Source organism: Podarcis bocagei, assembly GCF_964188305.1.
Source record: "Podarcis bocagei genome assembly, chromosome: 2".
NCBI lineage: Eukaryota > Metazoa > Chordata > Lepidosauria > Squamata > Lacertidae > Podarcis > Podarcis bocagei.
This window is the reverse complement of record NC_138126.1, coordinates 26,470,345-26,485,974: the sequence shown is the minus strand read 5'-3', so window position 1 is coordinate 26,485,974 and position 15,630 is coordinate 26,470,345. Positions and strand designations below refer to the sequence as shown.

Here is a 15,630-nt window from a genome sequence, read left to right as displayed (position 1 = left end):
GCATTTTTTAATTTTTTAATAGATTTGCATATTTTTTACCAGGGTAACTAAAAGCAACTTATGATACATAAAACAAAACAAAAAAATATCACAAACTGAGATTGGATGTCCTTCGAGCCAGCCAGGCACGACGACGCAACAGGCAAAGTTCAAGCACTCTAGCAAAGGCCCTCAAAACAAGCAAAAGTCTATTATGACAAACTGGAGTGAAGCAAAAAATCAAATGAAACAAAGAAAAAGAAGCAGATTCTAACGATGACCACAATCTTTGGTTTGCTCTCTGCTGGAGCTTTGATATGATTGAAGATCTTTTGACACTCCAACCCTTTCTTAGGTTTGTGCCCTGTATGAATCTTTGATGCGAAGGAAGGTTGTTGCCACTCTGACTGAAGCTTTCCCCACATTCGAAGCAACTATAAGGTTCGTCCCCTGTGAATTTGTTGATGCAAGAGCTTTGAGTGAAGCTCTTGCCGCACTCCCAAGCGCATGGCCAGGATTCACGTTGTGGGGGGCAAGATTTATTGGGGGGGGGGGGACTGAGCTATTTGCAACACGATTGGCCACTTAATTATTTTTTATTTATGTACTTGGTTGGGGGGGGCAGCTTGCCACTTGCCCCCCCCGGCTATGCCCCTTTCCCATCACTTACTATGAACGTCTCCCTCATTCTTTTATCATAGCAATGGCACCCACCAGAGAGGTGCTGGAACTGAGCTCTGGCAAGTTCTTGCTGAGAAAAAGCCCTGGAGAGAACCACAGGGAAACCAACAACAGCCATTTTTCTGTAGGCCAGAGCAATTCCAGTAGTACTTGTTGCCCACAAAGGCACGTGTACTTCTGAAAAACAGATCTTTAAAAAAATAATCATTTAATCAGCTATAGTTAAAAAGAAATCAAACACATGTAACTTGTGCATGTGTGGACAGGCTTGTCTAAAAACAAGCAACAGGCAGCACAAAGAGCTCAGTGAAGGCCCCTGTCAAATATCAACAGGCGGGGAGTTCCAACGTGTAGGTGCCGCCTGTACTAAAATACCCATTTCTTACAAGCGCAGGACAAGTATTAGGTAGCACCTGTCGGAGTGCCAATTCGGTGAATCAAAGTGGTCGAGTGAATATATATGGGGTAAAGGGATCCTGCATTTTGCTTTGAGCATGAAGGGAATAGGTAGCAACAGACCACTTATAAGTAATTATTTTTATTGTGGGTGGCGGGAGGAACCCACCAAACTATGCATTGGAATACAAGAGAATGATTTTTTTTTCTAATGGGATCTGTGCTTTATTAAAGTTTATGAACCCATTACCAGGAAAAGCCCGTTCTGAACAACAAACGGTCCAAAAGAATCCAAACCAGCCACGTTCACAAACCACGGAAATGTAGGTGGGAATGATGCACTGGTGCAGGAAATCTGCATCCAGCTCTCTGTTCTGAGCCATAAAACAAAACACCAACAATTACAGATATAGATAAGTATAAGATGTACTCTGTGTATCATTAAGCAGTTGCATTAATGTACCCAGTTGGCATTGTCTTGAAAATTATTTAAATGTATGTCCACGCAAACTATTCATGGCCTCAGCTACAATAATATACTGCAACTTGGGGTCAGATCTGAGATTTCTGATGGTCTGGCACCATGACTTTAACGGTGCCTTCCATCACTGTTTTGCCACTTTCTACAACAGTACAGGAGACGGAAATATAAGCAAGACATCTCTTCAGTTTCTTCACTTCCGCTGCAGCTAAGACCTCTTCTCCGACATATAACGGGGATGGGAAATGAATTTCCTGAGAAAGAAAAACGCAGCCACGCCCAGGCATCTTAGTGCCCAGAACAGCAGAGATGAGCCCGTTGATCAGAACACCGTGGACAACTCTCCTGCCAAATCTTGAGCTCTTTGCATAGTCTTCATCCAGATGCAATGGGTTTGTGTCTCCTGTTAACTTCGAAAAGGTAACAACATCGTCCTGCGTAAATGTCTTGGTTAATTCTGCCTTGTCTCCTACTTGTACGTGCAAATGATGCACAGAGGGTTGAGCAAACGGAATGGCAACATCTGGCCGTGCTGGGAAAGTTCGTTGGAGTCTCGCACATAGAAATCTGCATTTCAGCCATGCCACCTGCATCTTAAGACAGCTCTGGCTTTTCACAAGCTCAAGTCAAGTTGCCTTTTCGGTTTATTTAATCCAGCACCAGTTCTCTGCTGTTCCCAGCTAACGCAAGAAGAAACGGAGAATTCTAGGAAGGGGAACAAACAGGAACATGAATTTCAAAACAAGAACAGGAAAATTATTCCTGCAGAAAACAAACTTGTGCCAACAGAATGGAAGTTGATTAATCTTCTTGGAAACCAGATTTAATAAAATATAAGCCTAGGAGGTGAGGGGGAAGTGGGCATTTCAATGACCATGGGAGGGCAGGAACACTCAGTTCTGTAGCCACCAAGAATCACTTTCACATGCTGATGACAGCCTATATAATTATTTGGTATTCAGAAGAGGGCCAAGGACAACGGGGAGTGTTCTTGCAAAAATAAAACTACAACATGATATATCAGCAAATCAGTAGCCACAGAAGTGAACATTCAGAGTGAGCAGCTTCTAAGCAAGTTTGACAAGGTTTTTTTTACGCATTTGTTATTTAAATTTCTATTCCACCTTTCAGGACTAGGCACCTGCAAGGACTAAAAATATATGATGGGGAAAAGTCACTTTCTCAGAACACACAGAATGGCTTACTTTTCTAAACAATCCCATATTGAAAAGAATTGGTCTTTTACCAACATGAATACTGTACCACAGTACGGTACATAGATTTCCACAATCTGGAAGCTCCAGGGCAACAACCAAGAATATTTGATAAACAATGGAATTAAGGCATAAACTTTGATCAGCCAGTTATAATGAGGAGACTGAAGTGTGGCTAGCCAAGTAGTATGAAAGAGAATTCTGATCGATTAGTATTAACCAATGATCCAAATACCTCATTGATTACTCCATCCATCTAGAAAGCCGTGTTTTAGTTAGCTGGGACTATTAACCACAGAGGAAAATCAAAGCAGGTGTGGGACTTAAAATGAATTTTTATCTCTTCGCTATGAAAAAGCAACCCATATGGGTTTCAAATTCCTTACTTGAGGTATTTATTGTAAGCTACTTTTGGTTTTTCAAGAGAAATTCAGAAAATAAGACCAATTAACTACAATTTGCTATGTGTGTACTACAAACCATTATTGAAATAAGACTTCTGTGACTGGTTATCACATAACATCTTTTGGCAGCAATTTTTTATCCATCTGGGAGTAACCACCATTGCACTCAAAGGGACATACTCCCATGTAAGTCCTGAAAGAAATGACCTTTCTGTTAGGCAGGTTTATAACCTGGGATCCAATTGCTTGCACCTTAACTCTTACCTGTATCACCCTAAAAGCACACTTTCTGTTCTGATATGAACCAAACAGCGTCAGAGCACTCCACAGCTTTGCGAGGCCACTGTTCAAACGACAGAATTAGAGACATTCTTGCTCACATAAAACAAGTGCCAACACAACATGACAGAAAAGGCTAAGGACAAATATTAAGATTTCAGTCTCATTCATTGAGAGGCAAGATCCACAGTTCTGTGTTGTTGGAATTTTTAAGCACATCTTTCCACACACAAAATTAACAAAAAATTCCTCTTTTTTAGGAGAATGCAGAGAACACCTTGCACAGGATTGGTATGTGGTTGTCAGAAACCCATTTGACTATTGCCAAGTAACTCAAATCAAGTTTTTTGGGTTAACATTGTGTAGGCCGGGTGCTGCTATTTCATACAGTGGTACCCTGGTTCACAAACTTAATCCATTCTGGAAGTCCATTCCAAAACCAAAACATTAATGTTTGATGTATTATGGTATTTTAATAATTTGTTGGAAGCCGCCCAGAGTGGCTGGGGAAGCCCAAAAAGATGGGTGAGGTATAAATAATAAATTATTATTATTATTATTCCAAAACCAAGGCGAGCTTTCCCATAGAAAGTAATGCAAAATGGATTAATCCGTTCCAAACTTTTAAAAACAACTCCTAAAACAGCAATTTAACATGAATTTTACTATCTAACGAGACCATTGATCCATAAAATGAAAGCAATAAACAATGTACTGCAGACACACAATCAATCAATCAATCAGTCAATCAGTAGCTGAACTGGGTTCCACACAGTCACAAAAACAAATAAAAAAGAGCTGCAAAAACAGCGTGACACTCAAAATGGAAGTGTGGCACTCAAATCGGAAGTGTAACACTGAAAACGGAGCACGTTCGGCTTCCGAAAAAGGTTTGCAAACCGGAACACTTACTTCCGGGTTTGAAGTATTTGGGTTCCAAGTTGTTTCTGTACCAAAGCATTTGAGAACCAAGGTACTACTGTACTGGCATCTTGAAATTGGAAGTATTTTTCCAAAGCCTGACCTTGCAGGAAAGATGAGGAAATTACACCTTCACCACCATTAAGTAACACTCCTACACCCAAGCAACAACAATGCTACATACAGGCAACTCCCCATTTGTGCATGATTGGCACAAGCACAACCATGGAAGCAAGCACCGTTTTCGGCACCAGAAGAGAGTGAGGGGGACAGGCTTTGCAGTTCCTCAGAACCCAACCCTGTGTAAATGAGGAGTTGCCTGTACAGTACCAACCAAGCTTGTGACATCTTCTTTAAACACAAAGAGCATCCCCTTCATTTTAGAGAGCCTTGTTTTCACCCAATAGCGCTTGCTAAAGATGTATATTCAGAGTTCCTTACGCATTAGGTACTCTGAGTACTGCAGACAATGTTTCTTCCTCATAGGTCAGCACATCGACAAGCAAAGCGGCACCAACCTAAAAAGAAAAGATATTACGTTGTTACTAAGAAGCAGAAAGAGACTTTGCAAAATGAAGTTGCTGAATACTCATATTTTATATCACTTCCTCTCTTCATAGTCTTCTCTTGTTAGGACTGCAATGTTTCACCCTTTAAAGTTGGGAGAAACAGCTGGCTGTTCTCCCCTAGTTTTAAAAGCATAAAGACAAACAGTGCATAGCTGTACTCCTTCAGAAGCCATCTTTCCTCTATGCAGTGGATCCAAATAAATAAGGGGATATTTGTTGTTGTTTAGTCGTGTCCGACTCTTCGTGACCCCATGGACCAGAGCACGCCAGGCACTCCTGTCTTCCACTGCCTCCCGCAGTTTGGTCAGGCTCATGCTGGTAGCTTTGAGAACACTGTCCAGCCATCTCGTCCTCTGTCGTCCCCTTCTCCTTGTGCCCTCCATCTTTCCCAACATCAGGGTCTTTTCCAGGGAGTCTTCTCATGGCCCAAGTATTGGAGCCTCAGCTTCACGATCTGTCCTTACAGTGAGCAGTCAGGGCTGATTTCCTTAAGAATGGAGAGGTTTGATCTTCTTGCAGTCCATGGGACTCTCAAGAGTCTCATAATTTGGAAACTGGAGAAATGCCGTCTCCAAATAATGACAGTCAACATAAACAACAAACATACCTCACCATGCAGCCGTTTCAGAGCAGAGATGATAAGTTGTTTGAATTCAACAGCATTTAGGCTAAAGTCAGCTTCCTGAAACTCCCTGAAATGTAAGTTAGCAATAAGTCTTATTAGTAAATCCTATTGATCAACAAAAGAATACGCCGCACAAATTCCTTCCAAGGTGAAGGGGCAAAAGGAAAAAAAGGCATGAACTTACAAATGGATCTTTAGATAGTGGTATTCAGAAGCATTCTTGAGAACTATTCTTTTATAGGAAGATGGCTTGTTGCCCTCTCCAAATTCAGTCATTTTGGTAAGCCGATTTCTAAAAGAAGAAATAGCCACTTAAAGCACATCAAGTCCTACCCTGGAAATTCCACAAATTGTCAACTGTCATTCGTACTTTCAAACATGTACACAGGAGAGTGCAACTAGGAGGTTGCCAGTTTCCCTTCTGCACTAGACAGCAGGACCATAAGCCAAGGACTCTTCAGCAAAGATCTTCAGGCTTGGGGTGTCAGGGGCTGATGGGAGCGGTAGGCCAAAGAACTGGGGGGCTCCCAAGTTGCGAAACCCAGTGCTGTACAAATCACAAGTATGAAAAATGCCATTCAAAGCTCTGCAGAGCTTTGAAGCATTCTATATTTTTATATGTGCTGGAAGCCGCCCAGAGTGGCTGGAGCAACTCATCAGATGGATAGGGTGCAAATAAATAATAATAATAATAAACAAGAAGAATACTCAGGACACATAATTAAACCACTCTTCCTAATCAGTAGGATACACAGGACTTTATCATTAGGATTATAATTATGTATTTATTTTTACACTGCCTTCTTCCCTGACAAGGACGGCTTACAGATAAAATAGGAACTAGAAATTTGGTGTGTGGTGTGTGTGTCAATCATTAAAAAACAAAACACAAAACATAATAATAATAATAATAATAATAATAATAATAATAATAATAATAAATTTTATTTATATCCCGCCCTCCCCAGCCGAAGCCGGGCTCAGGGCGGCTAACAACAATAAAAAAGTACAAAAGTACAGCATAAACAACACTCTAAAATCATTCATTATAAAATGAAACAAAACAAAAAACTTGGGCCTAAGGCTTTACGTCCCACTCTTCTTCTGAACCCCACTGCACTATCTGTTAGCAAGCTAACCTTCCCCAAAAAGCTTAAACTGGGGCGGGAACCCACAATTTCAAGGGGAGGTGGGAGAGACGTTTTGGAAGGTCGACTGCATGCATCCCTGTTCGGAAACAAGCCCTATGAGATTCCATGGGGCTTTTCTGTAAACTGCCCAGAGACCTCTAGGTATAGGGGCCAGATTTACGTATAAGCTGAACAAGCTATAGCAGGGGTAGGCAACCTAAGGCCCGGGGGCCAGATGCAGCCCAATCGCCTTCTCAATCCGGCCCGCAGATGGTCTGGGAATCAGTGTGTTTTTACATGAGTAGAATGTATACTTTTATTTAAAATGCATCTCTGGGTTATTTGTGGGGCATAGGAATTCGTTCATTCCCCCCCCCAATAGTCCGGGCCTCCACATGGTCTGAGGGACAGCTGAAAAGGGTTGCTGACCCCTGAGCTATAGCTTAGGGCCCCACTCTCTTGGCCCCCCCACCCCAAAATTCACAATTAATATGCTTATTCTTAATTGTATTTCAGTTCAACAATTACTTTGATAAAGTACATAAAATGGCTTTAGATACCTATTAGGTCCATAAATTACCATAAAGCATATATTCAACACAAAAAACAGTGACAATTTGTTGTTGACAAAGCACAGCTGGACATATAACGGGCCCCATTACCTTCAGTAGCTTAGGGCCTCACCAAACCTAAATCCGGCCCGGTATATAAATTCAATAAAAATGAATGAATGAATGAATGAATTTTCCCGCAAGTTAAGTGGAGCCAGCGTTGAAGTCAACCTACGAAATATGCATCGGACGCGCACAGGAGCCGGCCAAGGCTGCCACGAGAGTTTCTTCGACGGAGCCCTGCGACGGGGAAACCTACCGACAAGAGTCCTGCAGCGAACCAGGCGCCACATGCCTCCCGCACGTGCCTTTCTTCCCGGGACAACACACAGAACGATGCACGGGGGGGAGGGGGGGAGAGAACCGGACAGAACTTCCGCCGGCCAATGACAGAGCCCCGTATCTTCCGTTCTGACCAATGGCGGATGCGCGAAGTCGTCAGGAGCTCCGCCCCGCGCGTAGGCTGGCGGCCCAATGGGCTGATCGGTCATGGAAGAGACGTAAAGGAGCACTCGGGAGAAGAGAGGGCGGGGGAAGAATCAGAGTTGGCGCCGGTAATGGGCGGGGCGGTTTGGAACGCTTGGTAGCCAATAGGATCAAAAACTCCATGCTTCGGAGGCGGGGGTCTCTCGCTTAAGTTACTGGACCTAGCGCGCCTGCGTCAAAGGGCGTTCGAATGGGGCTGCTTTGTGGAGCGCTGCTGCGCTGTCGCGGAGGCTGAGAGCTGGGGAAGAGGGACGGGCAGCGAGCAGCGCTTGCTTTGCCGTGGGGACGGAGAGCAAAATGGGTCGCGCAGTCTTTTTTCCACCCCATGCCGGGTTGTGAATTTTAATCCAGGGAAAGCTTACAGTCAAAGCAAATGGGCACAGGATGCCTCGCTTTGCTGCCATTCTTAGTCACAAGCAGGCACCATTGTGCTCAGCGAGGCTTACTCCCGGGTAAGCGCGCACCATTTTTCGGGAGCCCTCCCGTGAATTACAGGAATGCCTTTTGTTGTGTCCCCCCCCTGCTGAGTCTGTTACTTCCCCGTGTCTACATGAGTGGAGGGGGAAAACCATCATTTTAAAAAATCATTCCATTTGCAAAATTCTCTACTTGGGCATGAAGTCTTGCGCCAGTCACTGCCTCTCAGCCCAGTCTACCTCACAGGGTGGTTGTGGGTACTATTACTCAGTCCTTTTTTTCCTGGGGAGACGCAGGGGTACGCATACCCCTAAACATTTTGTGAACCTTAAGTTTGGCCTCATTGAGGCGCAGTATTTCAATATGAGTAGGAAAATGAGAGTACCCCTAAAGATTTTTTTTAGAAAAAAGCACTGCTATTACTACTATTATTTATCAATTTTTATGCTGCCCTTCATTAGAGGATGACAGTGATTTGCAGTATAAAATACAAAAATATATTCCATAAAATAAAATTTAAAAAATTACCCCTCGCCCCAGTTTAAAAGTTCGTAGATGGTTTAATTAACCAAAGACCTGGGAGAAAAGGGATGTTTGCCTCCCTAAGGATGCCTAAAGATTTAATGAAGGCACCAGATGAGTTCCTGGGGAGAGCAGGGAGCCACCTCGGAAAAGGCCTGTTCTCATGCTGCCGCCCTCTGGGTACACAAAGGAATGCTTCTGATGATGGCTACAGGGTCTGGGTCAGTTCATATGGGGGGAGGCATTCTTGAGGCATTGTGGTCCAATTTATAGGCAAGGAGGAGGGGAACCATGTACGCCAGTTTGAGCTCCTTGGAGGAAAAAAGGTAGGATATAAATGCAATTTAAATAAATGAATAAACCTTCCTGCAAGCAAATCAGGATGAATGCTCAATAAATAGCCAACAGCGTCTAATCACCATCATCATCATCATCATTTTATTTGAAATAAATAAAAAAATTGTCCAGTAGCACCTTAGAGACCAACTAAGGTGCTACTGGACAATTTTTTTATTTTTTTATTTTTTTCGACTGCATCAGACCAATACGACTACCTACCTGAATCTAGAATCATTTTATTTGTATGCATCCCCAGATCCCAGCTTTGGCCCAAATTAAATCTGATATTGCAGGACAAACGACTCCTCTTTCTTATAAAAGCCCTGTACAATGGAACCAAACTGCAGGTCCGATGTAGTCGGCAGGGACAGTTATCGAACAGTATCAAGATGACTGGGGGGTGAGACAGGGATGCGTTATGGCCCCCCCCCCACTGTTTTGCCTATTCTTAAGCGACCTAGAAGCGAGCCTAATGGACCCAGATGGACACCTTCCAAAAACAGGAATGAGAAGGACCCCCTTGTTGTTATATGTGGATGATGCGGCCATCATTTCATGTTCCAGACAGGGTTTGAAATATCTGCTGAGGAAGTTTTCTGATTACTGTTTTGAAAATGGCTTATCCATTGATTATGAAAAATCAAAAATTTTAGTATTCGAAAGAAGCTTCTCCTGGTTTAAATGTGTGCTGAATGGCCATAACCTTGAACAGATTAAATACTTCCGTTTTCTAGGGCTCACATGCCATCATACAAGATCTTGGAAGCACCACTGGCAAACCTCCCTTCAAAAGGCAGAGATCACAAAGCTAGCCATACTCAGATTCTTTTTCACAAAGGGCGGCAAGTATATTCCAGCAGCCTTAAGGGTTTTCAACGCAAAATCCGTTTCCCAATTCCTGTACACTGCAAATGTCTGGCATAATGGGGACCTGCCTAAGCTAGATGGCTTTCAGGCAAAATTTCTACGACCTCTGCTGCAGGCACCCAACTGTGTCCCCAACTCCATATCTCTCTTAGAAGCTGGTGAATGCCCAATTTCAACTAAAGCATGGTGGGCTGCCCTAAAACATTGGCTCAGGATTGCAGTGTTTGATATAGGGAAGGGTTTGTATCAACACCTGACCAATGATGAGTTTGTCAGCAATTGGCAGAAAACCATGGCTAGAAAAGCCATCTCTATTGGTCTGTCACCCCCCCCCCAACTCTATTATCTGGGTTATGAAGGCACCCTAAAGACATTAAAGCAAAGATTATGAGATAATACACACAGTGACTTGCGATCTCTATCACACGCAGTCTGTAGTCCGTTGGCAGTAGGAGTACAATATGGGCATGTCTTGAAGTTAACACCTTACATTAAAAACCTGAAAGTACCAAATTACCGAAGGTTATTCACCAAAGCCAGACTAAACATTTTTCCTTCTGCAGTGTTGGATGGCAGGTTGAGAGGAGCTCCCTACCAGGACAGACTTTGCTCGTGTGCCCAAAACATCGATTCTATAAAACATATTTTGCTGCACTGTGCGAAATACGAGCAAGCCAGGGCTGAACTGATATTACCCTTGCTGGTACCTTTCCCGGGAAAATCAGAGGCTCACTATATCAGGTTCCTATTGGAAGACCGGACTAACACTAGAACATTAGCAGTGGCAAAGTTTTTATCGGTGGTTGGAAGAACCAATGATCCCCATCTTTAAGTCTGAACAAAATGCTTGTTTAACCTGGAGGTAGGCTGTCTGAATTGTGTATTGCTTTGTAATGATTTGTTGGGTCTCTGGACCGTAATAAAGATTGATTGATTGATTGATTGATTGATTGATTGATTATTTGTATGTCGCTTTTCCACAGTTAAAACAATACTCAAGGCGGCTTACAATATGAAAAGATTTACATAATTACAAACATTGCAAAGTTGTCATAAAAATATATAAAACACATCAAAAACTACATAACCAAACTGAACAATTTCCACATAAAAATAAAGATACAAAAAAATAATGTCAGTAACAGCAGCCTCAACGCAATTTGGGATGAAGGCTCAGTATCCTGGCAGATTGGAAGCACCCAAAGTGAAGAAAAGTAGAGGGGGAGAACATCTGAAAGAGATGCCACAAGAGGCCGCCAGTAGACCGAGGAAAGGAATTGTGGTTTGCTACATAAGAATGGAACCAGGAAATCAGCAGCAACACAGTCTTGTGGCACCTAAAAAGACAAGCATGTTCATTATGGCATAAGCTGTTTCTACGGCTCCATCATTGCAAGCCTTCCAATCTTATCCAAATAAACTAGGTCAAAAATCTTGCACTAATTGTTAGAAGTAGGCCTACAAGACAGCCTTTCTGATATATTATTGCTTGCACAGCTACACAAAATGTGTGATATCCAGCTAAATCATTGGATATCATCCAACATCCCAGGGCCAGTGTGGTGTTAATGGTTAGCATGTTGGACTATGACCTGGGAGATCAGGATCCGAATCCCCACTCAGCCATTTGAGCTCACTGGGCGACTCTTCTTACCTCTGATGCACCCACCCTGATATGGGACGCAGGTGGCGCTGTGGGTTAAACCACAGAGCTTAGGGTTTGCCGATTGGAAGGTCGCGGTTCAAATCCACATGACGGTGTGAGCTCCCGTTGCTCGGTCCCTGCTCCTGCCAACCTAGCAGTTCGAAAGCACGTCAAAGTGCAAGTAGATAAATAGGTACCACTCCGGCGGGAAGGTAAACGGCGTTTCCGTGCACTGCTCTGGTTCGCCAGAAGCGGCTTAGTCATGCTGGCCACATGACCCGGAAGCTGTACACTGGCTCCCTCGGCCAATAAAGCGAGATGAGCGCCGCAACCCCAGAGTCAGCCACGACTGGACCTAATGGTCAGGGGTCCCTTTACCTTTACCCACCCTGATAACCGTCTTTTCACTCAGAGGCCTCTCCTAGACACACCCTGCCTTGTTAGAATTGGCTTTCTTCTTGCTAAATCATTATCATACTAGTTTCCAGGCCTTGAATGTCCCATCCTTTCTTACTACGTTGCAAGTTCATCCTTTATCACCCGAGTGGGAATCCTGCAGACCTCCAAATGTTGGACTACAACTCCCATCATCCCGGAGCATGGAATGGGGCTGATGGAAGCTGGAGTCTGGCAACAGGAGGGTTTTCCCAGGCTTACTTTATAGCTTGGGTCCAGATTTCCCATGAGTGTATAATTCCTCCCTCCCTTAATCCAACAGTAGCCTCTGCTGGATCTCAGTCCCTTCTGTGAAGGGAAGGAGCCCTTCCATACTCGAAATCCAAACTCTGGATCCAATTCTGTATCATCACCATGTACTTGGATGACACAGTATGAAATAAGGATGGTGATAAACATTAAGAAGCAGAAGGTTAGTGCACATCATCTGGAGCATCAGGTTTCCCCAAGGGTTCATACAGATCTTTTTCTGAATATGTCCTGCGAGGCAGCAGGTACGGATCTTCATTGGGGTTTATTCCCGAAGCCTTTCTATAGCTGCAAGACAGCAGAGGTTTAGAACTACCTAGATGGGCTACCTTCCCAGGTTAACAAGCCTTACTTTGGCCTTCGGTTACCTCTACAGCACATGCAGAAACCACCTCCTTGCCTGTTGGACCCACTACTGGTCTTGTATGCTCAATCTTCGCATGTAGAGGAAGTCCCTAACTCACCAAGGCTTTGAGGCCCATCGGCTACACTCGCCTGTTTTAGTTGGCTAGCCGAAGCCTCTTCCCAGCACTGTTGGGGGGGGGATATCCTTCCTGCCCCCTAATACAGCAACCAATGATGTCAAGGACTCTACAGTGGTACCTCGAGTTAAGTACTTAATTCGTTCCGGAGGTCCGTTCTTAACCTGAAACTGTTCTTAACCTGAAGCACCACTTAACCTGCCGCCGCGCCACCGGAGCACGATTTCCGTTCTCATCCTGAAGCAAAGTTCTTAACCCGAGGTACTATTTCTGGGTTAGCGGAGTCTGTAACCTGAAGCGTCTGTAACCTGAAGCATATGTAACCCGAGGTACCACTGTACACAATTGATAATACAACAGGGAGAGTGGGCGGGAGGTCCAATGCAGCGCAAGAGGCAGATTGGCCCATTTGCAGGCAGGCTTGTATTCAAAGTCCCAGCCAGTGGGAAGGACTTTTGGCCCCTCGACAGCTGGGCATCTCCACCAATAGCCATTCGACAGCGAATCATGCCAGGCAAGGAGCTGCCAGCCTGCAACGCAGCCGCACCCGCGAATGGCAAGCAGACTTTTGAGGGATAGCTGTGTTTTAGTTCACATATTGATTCAGGAAGTGTTATTGAGGTTACTTCATATTCAGATGTGTACAGAATCACATGCTGCCTGCCACGTGTTCACGCCCTTTAGAGGGCGAAAATGCAGGGAATTCTGATCACAAATCTCTGGAATCGAGGGCATCGTGATTTTTAATCACTAGTTACCCTGTTCCATCAAACCCAGCCCTGATTCTTTTGCATCATTACACAGCACACTGTAATCCAGTTCTTAACAGAGATCTAATCACCTTCCTTGGTGAGTAACAAATTTGTCTTTCCTGAAAAACAGAACTGGAAATCAGGTCTTTCTCTTTTTTTTCAAGGCAAAGAAATGGTGATTACTAAGAAAACTGCCAGTCCACTTGAGCATAATTATGGCTGAACAAAAGATAATGTGAATGGCCAGAAGAGGGCTTGAGAGAGAAACAGAACTCATCTTGTCTGCAGGTGTGTCGAGTTTAATACGTCCACCTGTGCTGCTCATCTGAATATCTGCAAACTGAAAAGCGTATATTGCAAAACACCACAAGTCATTCCGCATCCTACAACGGGAGGGTGGAAACCCAACATAAATAAGTCTAGCATTTAAATGAATCTCTCTACCAGAAACATCACCACCACTGGGGCATTATGGACTTTAGTAATAATTATATACTGGGCCAGATTAGATTAATCTATTGGAATTGGCGTGGTGTTAGCAATCAATGGCTTACTCACAGAAAAATTTGCCAATAAAGATTGCCTCGCCGGTTAAGAACCAGTCTTCGACTCAGAGCTATTAGGGTTTATTGACTTGGGTTTATTGCAAAAACCTGATCTCACCCACTGAACGGAGGTTTGGGTAAGCAAAATCTTCCTTCAGATTTTGCATGTGACTGATAGGATCCAGTGAGCAAGATCGGGTTTTCGCAAGGCACATCCGCAGAACAATGAGAAAAATTATTGGACTTCAGGAAGTTAATCAGTACACAATACAGTCAAAATACAGGTCAAGCAAAAGTGTGGATGAGCTTTTAGGGTCTATCAGTTTGGAAATTAAACAAGGCTACCCCCCAGAAAAGTTTAAACGGGGGGCCGCTAGGGGCGCATTGGAAGATGGCCGACAATACCATCTCTCCCCTTCACACAAGGTAATTAAGAGGCTGATATGGGAGTATGCAGCCTCCCTTGCTACCCCAAGGGAATGGGGAAAACTGCCTTGCCTGCAGTTGCCATAAATCACCCCCAGATTCGAAAGATGGGGGTGAGGACACTAGGCACACAGCCCTCGTGGGAGACGGCTCTCCCTGAAGCTGTCTCTGATCGCGCGTCCTGGTTGCAGGAGTTCAAAATAAACAATTAGAGAGAAGCAAATGCACATATTTCGAGTGAAGATCGGGAGATAAGACTGCTAATTAAAGTGATTTATGTGAAGTGGAGTGATGGGCTGGATTTAACAATAAATCAAGAAGAAGATTCATCAAAGGATCGGTATGTCGGAACGGGACTGAAAAGGGGAGGGGGACTTTTCTTTTTTTATCTTATGTGAATACCTAACAATCCTCCCCCCCAAGAAAGAATCGTTGCAATTACTGATTACAAGCAGGATGATTAAGAACTGTGTGGAAATAAATTACTAATCAAAGATATGGCTTGTGGGAACATTGGGAAAGGAATGAAAGTTCTTTGTGACGCAGTTATAAAAAGAGAGATTTGCTACGGCAGGCCTGGCCACAGGATGATCGAGGGGGAGGAGGACCATGGCTTGTTATTATATCGGACTGTGAGTTTGACCTGGCAGGGCCCCCTGAGAAAATTGAGGAGAGACTGGCAGGCCTGTGGAAATTAACGGACAGACTTTGGGAATGTTTTATACGGAGGTGCGGAAATGGCATCTGTCTATTTTGATATGGCTCTTTTTTTAAAAAAAAATATTTTTATTACATTTTTCAGATACAAACTCAGAAATATACACACAAAAAAGAAACAAGAAAGAAAAAAAAGGAAAAAAGAAGAAAGAAGAAAAAACACCGACTTTCCAAAGCTTTTTCATACAACCAACTGGACTTCCCCACATCCTCCTCACCCTGCATTCTTTACAATAAAAATATCAGCAAATTATTACCTTGTTTCATATCTTGTTTTGTACCTTTCAGATATTATGTTTTTAACTTTAAAATATCACTAAGATCACTAAGGCTGCACTGTTTTGGTTTCTTTGAATAAAGTGTTAACTTCACTGACACCGTATATTCTTTGATTGACGACCTACGCTTGACACCACTTCCTGACAACTCCCCAGGCT

General features: G+C 43.6%; 1 protein-coding gene across 4 annotated transcripts; it reads right to left on the bottom strand.

Moving 5' to 3' along the window:
- Positions 1 to 1,182: 1,182 nt before the first annotated feature.
- LOC308581661 (ribonuclease P protein subunit p14-like) lies at positions 1,183 to 7,675 on the bottom strand. Of its 4 annotated transcripts, none has more exons than XM_081184385.1 (6): positions 7,550 to 7,675; positions 5,734 to 5,841; positions 5,532 to 5,616; positions 4,797 to 4,873; positions 3,420 to 3,498; positions 2,045 to 2,242 (listed from the first exon to the last, which is right to left on the bottom strand). In XM_081184385.1, exons 2-6 carry the CDS (start codon positions 5,823 to 5,825, stop codon positions 2,186 to 2,188), a joined length of 390 nt encoding a protein of 129 aa, XP_081040511.1. In that variant the 5' UTR covers positions 5,826 to 5,841; positions 7,550 to 7,675; the 3' UTR covers positions 2,045 to 2,185. The 4 variants fall into 4 exon arrangements, with proteins under 4 accessions (XP_081040509.1, XP_081040511.1, XP_081040512.1 ...); XM_081184386.1 differs by having other exon boundaries at positions 7,488 to 7,603; XM_081184384.1 differs by having other exon boundaries at positions 7,466 to 7,596.
- Positions 7,676 to 15,630: the final 7,955 nt, after the last annotated feature.

Excerpts from the sequence above, each read along its gene's own strand:
- LOC308581661 (XM_081184383.1), bottom strand. The coding sequence starts at position 2,130 with ATGCAGGTGGCATGGCTGAAATGCAGATTTCTATGTGCGAGACTCCAA.